The 14,502-nt window shown below is 43.1% G+C and overlaps 1 protein-coding gene across 6 annotated transcripts in view; it reads right to left on the minus strand.

Annotated features, from left to right (window-relative positions):
• Nucleotides 1-14,502, minus strand: part of Dpy19l1 (dpy-19 like C-mannosyltransferase 1) — an 88,459-nt gene that overhangs the window by 22,051 nt on the left and 51,906 nt on the right. For all 6 annotated transcript variants that reach the window (NM_001429803.1, NM_001191791.2, XM_087561782.1 and 3 more), the window contains 3 exons: nt 7,322-7,408; nt 5,816-5,875; nt 5,302-5,382 (listed from right to left, as the gene is read on the minus strand). In NM_001429803.1, coding sequence (NP_001416732.1) covers nt 5,302-5,382; nt 5,816-5,875; nt 7,322-7,408 — 228 coding nt within the window. The remainder of the gene's footprint in view (nt 1-5,301; nt 5,383-5,815; nt 5,876-7,321; nt 7,409-14,502) is intronic.

Here is a 14,502-nt window from a genome sequence, read left to right on the forward strand (position 1 = left end):
AGGCAGTCGCAGCGAGAGCAGAGCATATGATGAAGGGGATGTGGTGATATAGGAGATGTCAGAGAGAAAGGACGACTGTAGATCCACGAGAAAAAGAGACAGACAGACAGACAGACAGACAGAGAGAGAGAAAGAGAGAGAGAGAGGCAGGCGCTGGTAGAGCCATGAAGCCAGAAGGGAGGTTACAAAACAGCATACAGAAACAAATCCCAGAGAGAATGAAGGAAGCATCCTAGCAAAAGGGAAGTGCCACCTGCACAAAGAGCTTAAACCATCCGACTTCAGCACAGTTGCTCAGACTGGCTGAGGGGAACAAATACTCCACTATGCTGTCTCCAAAAGATAAATGCACACGAAGGCAGAAGTGAAAATGAACAATGGAAGTTTGAGACAGAAAACCTAGGACAGCAACTGCAACATCTCATAAAAGTAAGTTCCAGGGCCAGTGAGATTCAGGTAAGGGTCCTTGCCATGCAAACCAATGAAGTCTGTGGTCCCAGAATCCAGAAAGAGAGAACTCCAACCCCCCTCACATACATCACACACACACACACACACACACACACACACACACACACACACACCCCCGCACGCACTACAAAAAAACCTACATGGAGATTCACAGAAACTTGTGAATGGCAGAGTCAAATGACGCCTGCCTGTATGCGGACTGGCATGGATTGAGAGGGTATGACAACTGCAGGAGAAAGAGGTGAGCTGACGGCATTCACTAGAAGTGATAAGCACTCCTCCAGGAGCAGAAGATAAAAGACAGCACAAATCACAGGATGTAAGTAATATGTCCATAAAGAAGGACTATCAGCTTCACAGGAAGAGCAGACACACTCTCTTTAAGCAAAGTAAAAAAAAAATTCTAAGTGTATGTGTATAAACATACACACACACACACTCCAAGTCATAACAGTATCTTAAAGTTTCATATAATTTTTTTCTAATCATAAATGCAGTAAAACTACAAAATAACTATGAATGGCTTTAGGAATCCTTTTGCTAGAAAATAAATAAGCCAAAATTTAATAAACTTTAGATCATGTAGAAAGTCACAAAATGCCAAATTAGAAAGTATATGAAGAGCACTATTTACAGGAACAATTAAGACAAACTTCCTAGAACATAAGAGTGGTAACATCAAAAGGGCCGAGCATCTTCCTACATGCTTGATCTTGCCAATGGACCCCACAGAAGCTAATCTCCACAGAAGAGTGTGGTTAAAATTGGCTTGGAGAGGAGGAGGTGAGGGGAGAGGTGGTCAGAGCATACAAGACAGGCTGCTTTTAATGGTTGCATAATGTACATGATGCTGTACACAGTAGACATACAATGTTACCTGCCAAGTTAGAGATGTTGGAAAGTAGTAGTTTTAATAACAAAGGACCATTTCCCACCTACGGTATACGTAAAACTTGCACATGCAAGTTCAGCTAGCTGGGTTCAGTGATACTCGTCTAAAGCACACTCCCTTGACGGCACACACAAAAGGGGCAAAGTGGGCCTGAAGGCACGAGCCACAGCTCCAGTCAGATGACCACGTTCCTAAGGCAATCTGTCAAGTTGGCAGGGAAAACCTCCACAGAGAGAAGATCCTGAGTGCTGTAGGCTTCACTGCTGCTCTCTGGCTACAATTAAGGGGGAAATGCCAGCCTACCCAAATGTTCTCTGAAAATAAGAGAGTGAACCTGTCTTCAAAGCCATGGGAAGCTACCAGTATCCTGAAACTCAAATCAGACTAAATCATTACAAGTGAAAAAGAACCTTATACTTTTCATGATTAAAGGCAAATATGCTTAAACTACTAGCCAGCCAAACCCAGCTCTACCAAGAAAGAATAACACAACGAACAAGTGAGGTTTGCTTGGGAAGATGTACAACCCTGGGTCAGTTAGGAAGCCAGTGAATGTGGGGACGTCTGGATCCGGAAGAGTCAGACATTCCCTCCCCCAAGGCAGCTATAAAACTGGACAAAAGTGTCACAAACAGCCAGGTCACAGTCTTCTAACCTAGCAGCCATCAAGTTTCATTTGCTGATTAAAAACTAACTTTCCTTGAAGAAATGGGGATCTGTGGCACTCTTGCCTAGGCTGCTCCACCCACCATCAACACCACCTTGGATTCTCTAGTTTGCTGAGTCAATGGCATGGTCTCTTTGAGGACACTGGGACCTGTTTTGAAACATTAGAAACACCATAATCAGCACCAGCAGGAAATGAAAGAGGGAGGCTATCCTGCCAGAGCCTAAAGTGCCATCCCAGTGGCGTGAGCAGGTGTAAACGCTATCTCGAGAACCTAGAGATGACACAACCATCTAGGGATGGAGACATTCCCACACCCCTGGAGAACATATACAAGAGAGTTCCAAGAGAGTTCATGCTTTCTACAAACCCACAGTAGATAGAGAAGAAGGTGATATGAACAGGGAATAGGCAAAGGGCACAGAAGGCAAAAATGACTGGAAACTTTATCAATATTTAATGAAGAATGTTGATTGCCTTCTTAGAAATAACAAAGGCTAGGTTTTTGGAAGCTACAACCAACAGACAATTCTGTAACTGGCAAATTGAGAAAAAAAAATAACAACAACCAAAACCAAACAGAGGAACAAAACTAAAACTGGATAAACCTATTGCTAAGAGCCCTGGCTATGTAAAGTTAGAAAATGGGGTCCTATAGGTTAAAAGGAAACAAGCCTCCTCAAACACAAGAAGAAAGGTGATAAAAGGGGTGAAAATGTTGACGCGCACAAAAGGCGATGACCCCCTTTGTTCTTCCTCTCTATTACAGACAGCGCAGTAATCCAAACTCACGCAGCTGGCAATAAGACACGGGGTCAGTGTGTGACAACAGTGCAAAGGAGAGGAAGAGAGAGATTCTAAAGTGAGGGCTTTATAGATAAAACCTGAATAAGCCAGCATTAACCTCCGTTGATTATTTAAAATTATGATATGCATTGCAGTCTCTAGAACACCATTAAAATGAACTAACGAAGAATCATTCACAGCTCAATGCACTGCAGCGCTATCCACCAACCTGAGCCAACCTAGCAAACCAAGGACTCACAAGTGGATCCATGGAGAAAAGAATGGAGAGAGAGTGTGTGTGTGTGTGTGTGTGTGTGTGTACACACAATAACAATAAATCACAATACTAACCATGACCACAACAACTAAAGCTTATGGAACACGGACTGCATACTATCCTGAGAAAGCTCCTTTAATTCAGGTAAATTGTGTGAGATTTCACAGGTCAAATATGGCCATTCAAACCTAAGGAACCATAAAACTGCTGAAAAGAACATGTTGGGAGGTACAAGTGGGCTTTAGTTTGCTTGTTTGGTTGGTTATTTGTTTTTGTTTTTGAAAGCTTTAGAATTCATTACTGGCGAAATGAGTCCTACTTAAAACTTGCAAAGTAGAAATACGTGAATCCGCACACCTGCTAGCTCACCAGAGAGAACGGATAGATGTGTGGACACAGGCGCGGGCACAGGTGCGGGCACAGGCTCCGGCTCCTCCAAAAGGATAATGAGTAGAGGAGGAGGAAAGACACAGCCCCTCCAGGCCTGGGTGCCTGGCATGTGCTTCCTTAGCAAGAGCACATCAGGATACAGCAGCCCTTGCTGTAGCTTCCCTGTTGCAGTTCTAGCGATGTTCGCCAAGCTCAGGTCACCTCGTGTGTAAATATTCACTGACCATATACTAAGACATTAGGCCACAACAGAAATGTTTCCAATGTCTTCAGTCTGAATCTGCCCTAATTACTTTGTCCTCCAACAGAAAGGACCAAAGTCTGCCTGAGCCTGGAGCCTTTTTACTGCCTTCCTTCCCATCCTCTGCATCCAAACTGACTCCATCAGTCCTCTCCTCTCATCTGCAGAGATGCTCCTGATTCTCCTCCTGTGTGCTCCCAAATGTACCACTCTTTTGTCACAGCCTTCATTACCTTTCTTATTAATATAATTGCTGGAGGCCCCCAAGTGAGAATATGCTCATCACAACATCAAAAATAAAGGAAGCAAAGTGAAGTTAGGGAATGGCTCAAGGAGAGAGGTACATTAGCACTCACTGCCAGAGCATGAGACTAGCATGCCTGAAAGCCCAGCATTGTCAAGGGTGAGACCAGAGGGGCTTGCTGTCAGCAGCCTAACTACAGGTTCAGTGGGGGACACTGTCTCAAGAGTAAGGTAGAAAGTGATAGAACAGAATACCTCATGTCCAGCTCTACTCAGCCACAGCCACCCACACAAGCACCATGAACACATATGTTTCTATACACACACAAATAAATAAAGCAACTATCCATAAGAATCCTAAATAAAACAGAAACTGTAGTCCATTAGTGGTGCACCGAAGAGATACTGGCCCACAAAAGATGTCACATTGCAACAGGCCCCTTCTTCCTGTCCTAGCCTACGGCTACTGCAGTAAAATGTCTCACAGGAGCTGTCTAAAATGGCGGCTCCTGTCAAAATGGTGGCACCACAACATCTCAGCCAGCCCTCACAGGAGTGCAAGAGCTGTCCCCCATGGTGCACTGCCTTTCCTGCCTCAGGGAGAGCTGCTCCTCAGGACCTGTCCACACTAGTGACACCTTTGCTGCCTCAGCCTACTGCCAGCATCAGGAATTGTTCAATGGTGGTGACTCCTCCTTTCCTGCCTCAGCCTAGAGTTAAGTGAAACACCACTGCAGGAGCTGTCCCACAGAGCTGTCCACAGCGGCAGCGCCTCCTCTCCAGCTTCCCCACCTTCCCCTAGCAGCCCAGAGCTGTAAGGTTCCTGGGCTTCAGAGTCCCAGGATAACCTTACATCTGAGCACACAGAAATGTTATCATTTCATTCTCTGTCCTAACCAAACATATCAAAATCTCTTAAGTCCGACACAGCTCTTACTAGGAATAATGGCATATAAACAAACGCCCCACACACACTGATCACAGAGAAGATGGAAGGGCAGGTCTCTGGCCATGACTTTGAAGATACTGTTCTATTAGTTTTAAAGGGAGACTGTAAAGAAGTCAGAAACTGGTTAATCTCCAGAGTTTTTCTTTACATTTTCTACATCTTTGTAACATAGACATGGACTAAAGGGGGACTGTCTTAATTCTAGAGGTTAAAAACTACACACAATCACACTGTTTTTGATTTTCTGTCATTGAAGAGAGAAAATAATATATACTTCACACCTTGAGATCTAGCTTAAGTAATGGTACTCTAATAATCCCATAATCTATTCTCTGCCCACTGGATCCTGTTCAAGTCTTTCAATTTTAAGCAAAAGTCCACTTACATCATCTGCAATGCCAAAGATCCTGGAAGTCAGACTCTTGAGTGTGACCGTCCCAAACAACCAGCAACACCCTTGGATAACCTACAGAAGAGAACGTAAACGGAATTCATTTCCTTCTTCCTCTGTAAGCCTGGGGAACTGAGCAGAACAAATGCTTTATTCCCATGCAAACAATATCTCACTCTCCAAGGGAAAATGCCTGTTGCTCTGAAACTAAGGGCTACTATAACAAAAAATAAAAACTGAAAACATAAGACATTTCCAGAAAAATGTATTTATGCTTATCAGCGATATAAACAAGAACTGCTCGACTTCTATGGTGGGGTTGGTCACACCAGTTTGTTCCTCAGAAGAAACGTGGATTAATAAATAAAACTTCAGAGGACTACTAAACCCAGAGGGCTCTTTATATATTGGGCCCTTGCATCCTGTGCATAATTCCTATAAAAGTAAAGCATAAAACAAACCAGTGTTAGATTTTGGAGAAGAAAAAAGTGCACAGGTTTCTGCTTACCCACAAGCTGAGTTCAGACACATTCATTTTTAGGAACTGTGGTTTCATTGCCAGCATGCCCTAAATAGGAACAGAAATAAATATCAGAAGCTCAAGTAATAATATTCTCCATAATTAAGGCTTTGAAGAATATAAAACTCACCGTGTGATAGACTTCCTTATTGGTTATCTGACATTTCGACACATATATAAGACACATCCTAGTGACTCGTGCATCTCATCTCCTCAGACCCTGTCCCCTCTCTTTACCAATTTCTTTCCCACAGCCATGCCTTTTGCTTTGTTTTGTAGAGTTTTCACAGTTATCATCCCCTGTCCACATATGCAGTTAGTTAGTGATTTCAAAGCATCCCTTTAGAAAATTAACGTTAGAAATCCTACTTTCAATGAGCTTGTAAAATGAAAAGAAAATCAGCATATACAAAAGCTGTAGCTCTCTATTTTATATATGGTTTACCTATAAAATTTCAAAATTTTAAGGTTCCCTTTAAGCTAAAAGTTCCTGACTTACCTGATGAACGATACATGAGATTTACTATAACAACAAAATATTTCTGTGTTGTCATCCAGGTACATGAACCCTACACTGTATGACCTGAGAGAAAAACACACTTCAAACCTGGCAAACATACATTAGAGAATCTGCCAATCTTAGTCCTGGGCACGATGACAGCGACTTCAAGTTAGGGTTGAAAACAGCATCAGCACATGTCCATGACTGCGGCCAAACATGCTTCAGCTGAAGAGGACAGGCAGCGCCTCAGGCGGGAAAAGCGCATTTCTTGGAAATGGTATTTAAAGTAGCAACTTGTGAGACAGGAGCTTAAGACTCCGAATTTATTAATGGGTTCTAGCAATCAAGTGAATGAAGGACACTTCTCAAAAGGCAGGAAGCGCTCCGATGGGGAGCGCCATGCTCGTCTCAGGCACATGGGCCACAGGTGGAGGGAAGAACTTCTGTTTGTTCAACAATGTACCACTAATGCCTGGGAATCAAAGTCATTTTCTAAAGTGCACAAGAGTCTAAATTTAACAAGTCTTTTATAGTTAAACTGGAAAAATGAAAAGAAAAATTAAGAAGCACAGAAACCTTTGACTAGGAGCCCATGAACAAAGCAGGCACTAGAGAAGCTGAGGGAGAAAGAGAGCTGCACGGGCAGCCACGGTGAGGGAGGCTGGGAACTTTCTCACAGTGACTTCACTGAGTCTTATTTTCTCTGCTTTCCAAGTGAGAACTTCATCACTCTGTCAGGTAGACATAAAGTTGATAGATACTTCATATGACCCTGCTGCTCATGAATCCCAAGCCACTTATAAAGAAAGTGAAACTATTTGTTTCTAAAGCAGCCAAAGACAGATTAACTAAAACTAGTGAGCTATCAAGGAAAAGAATGGAGGTAAAGCTGGGATGGAGTGCTGAGGGTAGATGGGAAATCCGTGATCACACTTCACTGCATACATGTATAAAATTATATTGTTTTAAAAAGCAGCCAAAGGAATACTTACCCAAATAATTACCAAAGAGGATGCATAGTAAGATGTAAGTAACATCGAGTTCCCAAACATCAACACAAAACAAAGCACAAGGGAAATCTGCAAATCCAAAAGAAATACAATTAGTGAGCACAGACCCAAAGAAAGAATGGGGCTTTCAGTTTCACGTTGTTTGCTGCCATGATGGAAGGAGTTTGAAGCTCTCAAAATGGGCTGCCAGGCAAACCCAGCTCGCTCTACCTCCCATGCCCACACTCCAAGATGGGCATCACCAGCCATTTTTTGGACACCCTCCCAGACACCAACACTAGGAAATCAGTTATATTTCTCTCCTAAGTCCCAAGTGGCCACTCACCCATAGAATCTTCTTCTGCTTTGGCTATTAACACGCTGAGAGAAGCTTCCCATATCAATCCAAACCAACCTAATTCACTAAGACCTGAGAAAGCATTTGCCACTGCACACACGAGCTGCAGCTAATGTATACTCCCCTTAGTACTGCCCAACACCTGACATCTGCCTTCTGCGTCTACTGTTTCCCTCATCAGTGGCGCAAACGGCAAGGACCTTTTGGATGCATCTTATGAACCTGCCAGTGCATCCCTATAGGTAACCCTAACCCTCACCCTCACCCTCACCCTCACCCTAACCCTCACCCTCACCCTCACCCTCACCCTCACCCTAACCCTAACCCTCACCCTCACCCTAACCCTCACCCTAACCCTCACCCTCACCCTCACCCTAACCCTCACCCTACCCTAACCCTCACCCTCACCCTCACCCTCACCCTCACCCTCACCCTCACCCTCACCCTAACCCTCACCCTAACCCTACCTCAAGAAAACCTGATGGGCCAAGATGCAGCCATTTCAAATCAAAAGACGAAATACTGACAAATTGTTATACAAAAGGATTGCACCCATTCTTTCCCCTAATCTGAGAGGGCGATGCTGCTGACACACACTGCGTGCTACTTCTTTAAAGTACTACTCCATTACGCCAGGGGAAATACTGAGTGTATGAGCCAGAGCCTTCCACAGGTGTGTGGTGTGAATTGAACTGCTTACGTCTACTGTGCTCCTTCATTGGATAGTGGTTTCCCGCATGCTCTTCTTATGTGTCACAGGGAAACGCTCCACATGGAACAAACACAGACAAGCAGTCCCCAGTTCATTCTCCATCTTTGTTCCGTCTCTGTGCTTACTGCCTACATCTTATGCCCGTCGTATTTATCATTTATCTCCTGTAGGTCTTCAAGACTCATCTTTATCATTTTAAAGATCCTTAAACATGAAAGCTGATCCTTTATTCTAAAAGTTTTGTTTTCCTTTGATATATGTCCATTTGTGTGTGAAATTCATCTCAAAAATATATCTACAACTTGAGAATAAAAGGAAATTTAAGATCATTTCAATTGATAGAGAAAAGTACTTGGCAAAATTCGACATCATCCAACTAGACACACTGAACAAACTGGGGCAGGATGGATCCCCTTCACGTGCTAGATGGCAGGCATGAAGAAGTCACAGCACACTCGCTCTCAGGGAGAGACTAAAATCGCTCCCTCAAAGAAGTTGTCACTTAGAGAGGCACGAAAGAAAACATCAGAAGCAAGCTGGAAATGGAAGGGTAAGATCTGCCACAGATACAATTTTGAATGAAAAAAAGCCTAAAGGAGGAATAGCAAGTGTTAAAAACAGAGGACAGTAACAGGATACAAAACACACAAAATCCAACCAAGTATCCACATACCAACAAGAAACAATCTGACAGAAGAATCTAGAAAACAAATCATTTTGCCAACAGCATCAGAAAGAATAAAAATACTCAGTGGTCAGCTTAGTTGTGGAGGCACAGGATTTATAGAGAAAACACATACACACACACACACACACACACACACACACAGAGTTCCACTGCAGGCAATTAAAGCATGACCAATGAGAGGCCGGCTCATATTTACCGTGTGAGGACGTGAACACCCAGACACCCAGACATCTGCAAATCTGCTTCAGTAACTACAAAAACCCACATCTTTACAGGAATAGAGATCCATGCAGAATGTACCGGGAAATAAGGTGACTGCAACAGTGAAGGGAACAGGGTACAGAGTCAGACTGGGGTTTCCGAGCTTGATGTTACCCAAAGTACAGGGAATGCTGTACAGCAGGCATACAGTCAAAGTCGACCAATGGCATTGACCCTGCTTAGGCACGAGCCCTGCAATGACTGGACCAATGATGTTTTACAAGAATTCCAACATCAGTCAATGGAGACAACCCTCTGAAGACAGTGCTTAGGACAGTAGATAGCCCTGTAGGCAGGGGTCACTGTCTTCTGCCATGCACAAAGCTAGCTCCAAGAAGAACGATGCCTAACAGAAAGCTGGGATGCTAAACCTCTCAGAGCTTCCTCTAATTGGATTTCACAATATTTTCCTGGGCAGGATACTATGAGCAGAGAGTACATGAAGAAATGGTTGGACTGGAATCTAAAACTTAATGGTCATAAGGGACAAAGGATGGCAGAATCAAATATTCATAATCATCATATATACATAACTCCTAAAATTCAATACAAATATCTTCATTCAAAAATGAACTAATAACTTGAAATGATATCTCTTCAAATATACAGAAATTACTAAGAACCATGTGACAAAAATGCTTACCATAATCAAAAAGTGAAAATTAAGAGACTCTATAAGGAGAGTACCACATGAGAGCTTGGAAGTGTCACTGTGTGCCAGGCAGAGAAGTGAGGTCCCGGGGAAAACTGACTCAGAACAAGGAAACAGATGGGTGCAGCTCAACTCACTGGAGCACAGTGACATGGAGACACCCAGACAGGGAGGCGAGACCTGCACTGCAACAGAGTAATGGCTGCTCAGGTGGGCGCTGAGAAGACGGGCGCTTAAGCTTTGGTCTTTTTTTTTTTTAACTCTGAGAGCAAAGACCACTAAGGAAAATCCTCTATGACTCTAGCAAGAGGAGAAAGTAGTATTGCTGTGAAATATGCCAAAATCTCCCCTCCTAGGAGAAAATCACAGCAGCTTGCAACATGCTCATCTACAATACAGAGCAGTGGAAATGCTTTAACGCTCTTCATGGACAAGATGACTGTCATTCTAATTCAGACAATGGCATTGCAATAAAACTATTGCTAGTATCCACCATAAACATAGATGCAGTAAAACAAAAAACAAACAAACAAAAAACCCCTCAATTCAATGATCCATGAGCAAACCAAACTGGACGATGAGTAAGAAGAAGCGGATGGATGCAGCCTGGAGCACGGCCATCCACCCCCTGAAGCATAAAGGAGGGAAGAAAAGTTATCTGACCAAGTTCAACATGGAGTCATGGCGTAGAGAGGAAAATCTGCGGCAAACCGAGAATAACAAAGAAACACCTTCCACGTGACAAAGATTTATAGAGGTCCATGTTACCCCACACCAGAGTTAAGATAATGAATCTTTCCTGCCAAGATCAGGAGTTGGGTTCTACGTTTCCTCCTGTGACTTCTCAAAAAGCCCAGAGCCCACAGTGAGGAAAGATTTGAAGACTACTAGGAAGAAATTAAATCTCTTTGCAGGCGGCACGACAATTTGTGAAGAATATCTCCAACAGCCAACACAGCAAGAGTTAATAAGGAGCTGCAGTGAGGTGAGATGTGGGTCATTGTCCAAAGGCCTGTTATAGCAGCAGCAGAGTCTGAAATCAGTAACTCACTGCCACTTAAGCCAGCACCTGAATGATTATATATAAATCCAACAAAACATATACAAGATCTCTAGACCGTTTACCTGCATGTGTGCGTACACACACACACACACACACACACACACACACACACACGTGAAAAGTACTGGGTTGGAGCAATGGCTTTGTGGTCAAGAGTTCTTGCTATGACGTTTGCTAAGGATGTAGCCTTGGTTCCCAGCAGCCCCATGGCAATCACAACCTTCTATACTCTGGTTCTAAGGAACCGCTGCCCTCTTCAGCCCTCTGCAGGCACCAGTCACACATGTAAGCATGACATACACACAGACAAAACATATACAGATCTATACAGAAAAAATTCCAACTCTGAGAAAGTCACTGCCAAAATCAGGACAAGCCACAGACGGAGGAAAGATGGCTGTAAATGTACATCCGAGCTGGGCGGAAGCTTGGGGGAGCAGGTGACGCATGCAGGGGGCTCTGGGTTCAATCCCAGTATCCAGCTAAGAAAGAAGAGAAAGGTGCCATCGGTTAAACAACTACTAAAATACATAAATGTATAAAATAATACAAAGAGTTATTAAAACTCAGCAATAAGAATGTGAACAGCAAATTAAACAACAGCAAAGACCTGAACAAACACACACCAAGTCAGAAATGGGATGAATGACCCTTCCTTTCCAACGGCTGACCCTGGGTGAGGAGGAGGCTGGAGAAGCAGCTGGCCCCTTCCATTCTTTCTTCTTTCTCTCACATCCCACTTTCTTTCTTCCCTGTCCATCTCTCTTACCGTGGGAATGCAAAATGGTACAGCTACTATTGAAAACAGTTTGGCAATTTTCTGAACACAAGATAAACAGCTGCCCTATGATTCAGCAATAACTTTCCTTGGTATTTCTCCAAATGAATTTAAAATTTAAATCTATGAAGAAGCCTGCAAGCAAATGTCGCTGCAGCAGCTTTGCTCACAGCTATACAAACTTGGACCTAACCAAGATGTCCCTCGGTAAGTAAGTGGATAAACCATGGCATAGCCAAAAGAAAGGGGGAAAAGGTCGAAATGTTGTTCAGTTATGAAAAAATGAGCTATCAAGGCAGAGAAGACTAAAGCTAACTCAATTCAGTAAGTGGAAAAAATGAATCTATCTGCAAAAGGTTAGGAGTTATCTAACTCCAAACGCATGGCCTTCTGCAGAGGACAAAACAATACAAAGATGGAGTTACTAGGCACACGGGGAGGCAGGCTGGATGGCTTCCAGGACTGAACCCATTCATAGGATGTGTCGCCTATCAGATCCTGTACAATACACCATGCCAAGAGTGCGCCCCGATGCAGCCTCAACAGCAGGCATGTATCACCCGTCAGTGCAGGTGCAACTTACCACCTGTCAGTGCAGGTGCAACTTACCACCCGTCAGTGCAGGTGTAACTTACCACCCGTCAGTGCAGGTGCAACATACCACCCGTCAGTGCAGGTGCAACTTACCACCCGTCAGTGCAGGTGCAACTTACCACCCGTCAGTGCAGGTGCAACTTATCACCTGTCAGTGCAGGTGCAACTTACCACCCGTCAGTGCAGGTGCAACTTATCACCTGTCAGTGCAGGTGTAACTTATCACCTGTCAGTGCAGGTGTAACTTATCACCTGTCAGTGCAGGTGTAACTTATCACCTGTCAGTGCAGGTGTATCAGCTACGACAGCAGTGCCATGCTGGTCCAGAACAACCACTTTAAGGGTGTCATACAGAGGGGAATTTCTGCCCAACTGTGCTGTAAACCTAAATAAATCTGCTCTAAAAAACACAATCTCTTAATTAAAACAAGGAAAAATTGCAATGAGATGTCCTATTGCCATTAGATTGTCTGCAATTACTCTTTAGAGACAAAATAAATGCTACTTATTGCAGAGAATGTGAAATGGCACCATCACTACAGAAAAATAGTGTCACCATTTCTCTAAATAAATAAATAAAAATAAAAATAGGTTTGCCCCTTGATCAATTCCAGTCTGAAAACCGGCAAAGACATCTTCATATTCACAGGGGCGTTCGGCTGTAGCTAACGACCAGAAACAACCCAAGTACTTCAAAGTAAAAAAATGATTAACCAGTTTAGGGAGAAAAATTAAACCATATTTAAGACAATAAATGTTAAAAATGAATAAATAAGTCAAATGCTTATGTTTTTACTTCAGAACAACTTCCGATATGTAACTAAAAAGGTAAAACAATAAAACTGAAAGAGTAATAAGCCAAAAAAAACCTGTTTAACCTCAGAATTCACAAAGAGAAGTAGAAACATAGCAGCTGTTAGGAATTGGGCTCATTTACTGTGACATCACCATAGAACAGACTGAAGACGGGGTAGCATGGACCACGTAGTCAGAGGAAGGAAGGCTTTCACGAGAGACTCGTTTCTTCTAAAGAGTCAAAGCTCAGAGGGAGCTGGAGAGCAAGGCAGCACACAGAACAGGGCTGGACCTGGTGTGATACACACAACAAAGCCAACACAGTGCACTGCACCACTTGGAACCAGAAATCCCACCTCTTGCTAACCAAAGACAAAGTTCGCCAAGATATCTGAGCAGGAGGCCTCACAAATGAAACTCACCAAGATGCACAGATTCGTGGGAAAAAAGAGAAAAATGTAAATTATCATTGCATTACACTATTTTCTATAACCAGACAACATATTTAAAGAAAATGGAGTGTCATGAGCCATAATGCACTGCTCTATTAAATACTATCACCATTTGAGAAACTAACTTAATAGTTACCAAGCTGAACATATTAATACTTTGGCATAGAACAGCACTAGGTAAAGACTCCCGAGACATGCCTAAACACTGTCCCAGAAGATCCGAGTAAAATTACACGTCATTACTTGTTAATGAAGAGACAGAAGTGGAAGCAAAAACTTCAATGGTCTTCAACAATGAAACAGAAACAATAGTTTTGTTTGTGCCACAGAAAATACATAGGAGTGAATATTGCAAATCCCAGAAACCTGAGAGAAAGTTTCAGTCTCAGAAAAAAGTTATCTACATCAGCCTGAAAAATTAGGTTTCTAGTTCATGAGCATGTGGACGACTTCAAAATATTGACATCGCTGACGGGAAGGAAACCACTCATTGACAGCTCAGTGAGGACAGTGGTCACCTCGAGGAGAGGTGAGAGTGGCCTATGCTTTGCTAGGACAGCAGACTCATGCTCGTTAATATTATAACTTTATTCATAAGCTTCCTGTAACAAACCAAACCAACATCCCTAAGTGTGCACTGGAAGAAAAGCCGGTTATAGTCCAGTGCCATAACATTGAGATCACCAGAGAAGAAAACACTGACTTTACTTTTACTGATGTAAAAGGCAGCGTGACAGAGAGAAGACAAATGCTTTCAAAGTACAAACATGCAACCAGCATAAACCAACCAGCCTTGGAGGCTTCATCCAGCTGTTCCAACCTAGACTGCTG

This window comes from Rattus norvegicus, chromosome 8 (genome assembly GCF_021556685.1).
Source record: "Rattus norvegicus strain SHRSP/BbbUtx chromosome 8, alternate assembly SHRSP_T2T, whole genome shotgun sequence".
NCBI lineage: Eukaryota > Metazoa > Chordata > Mammalia > Rodentia > Muridae > Rattus > Rattus norvegicus.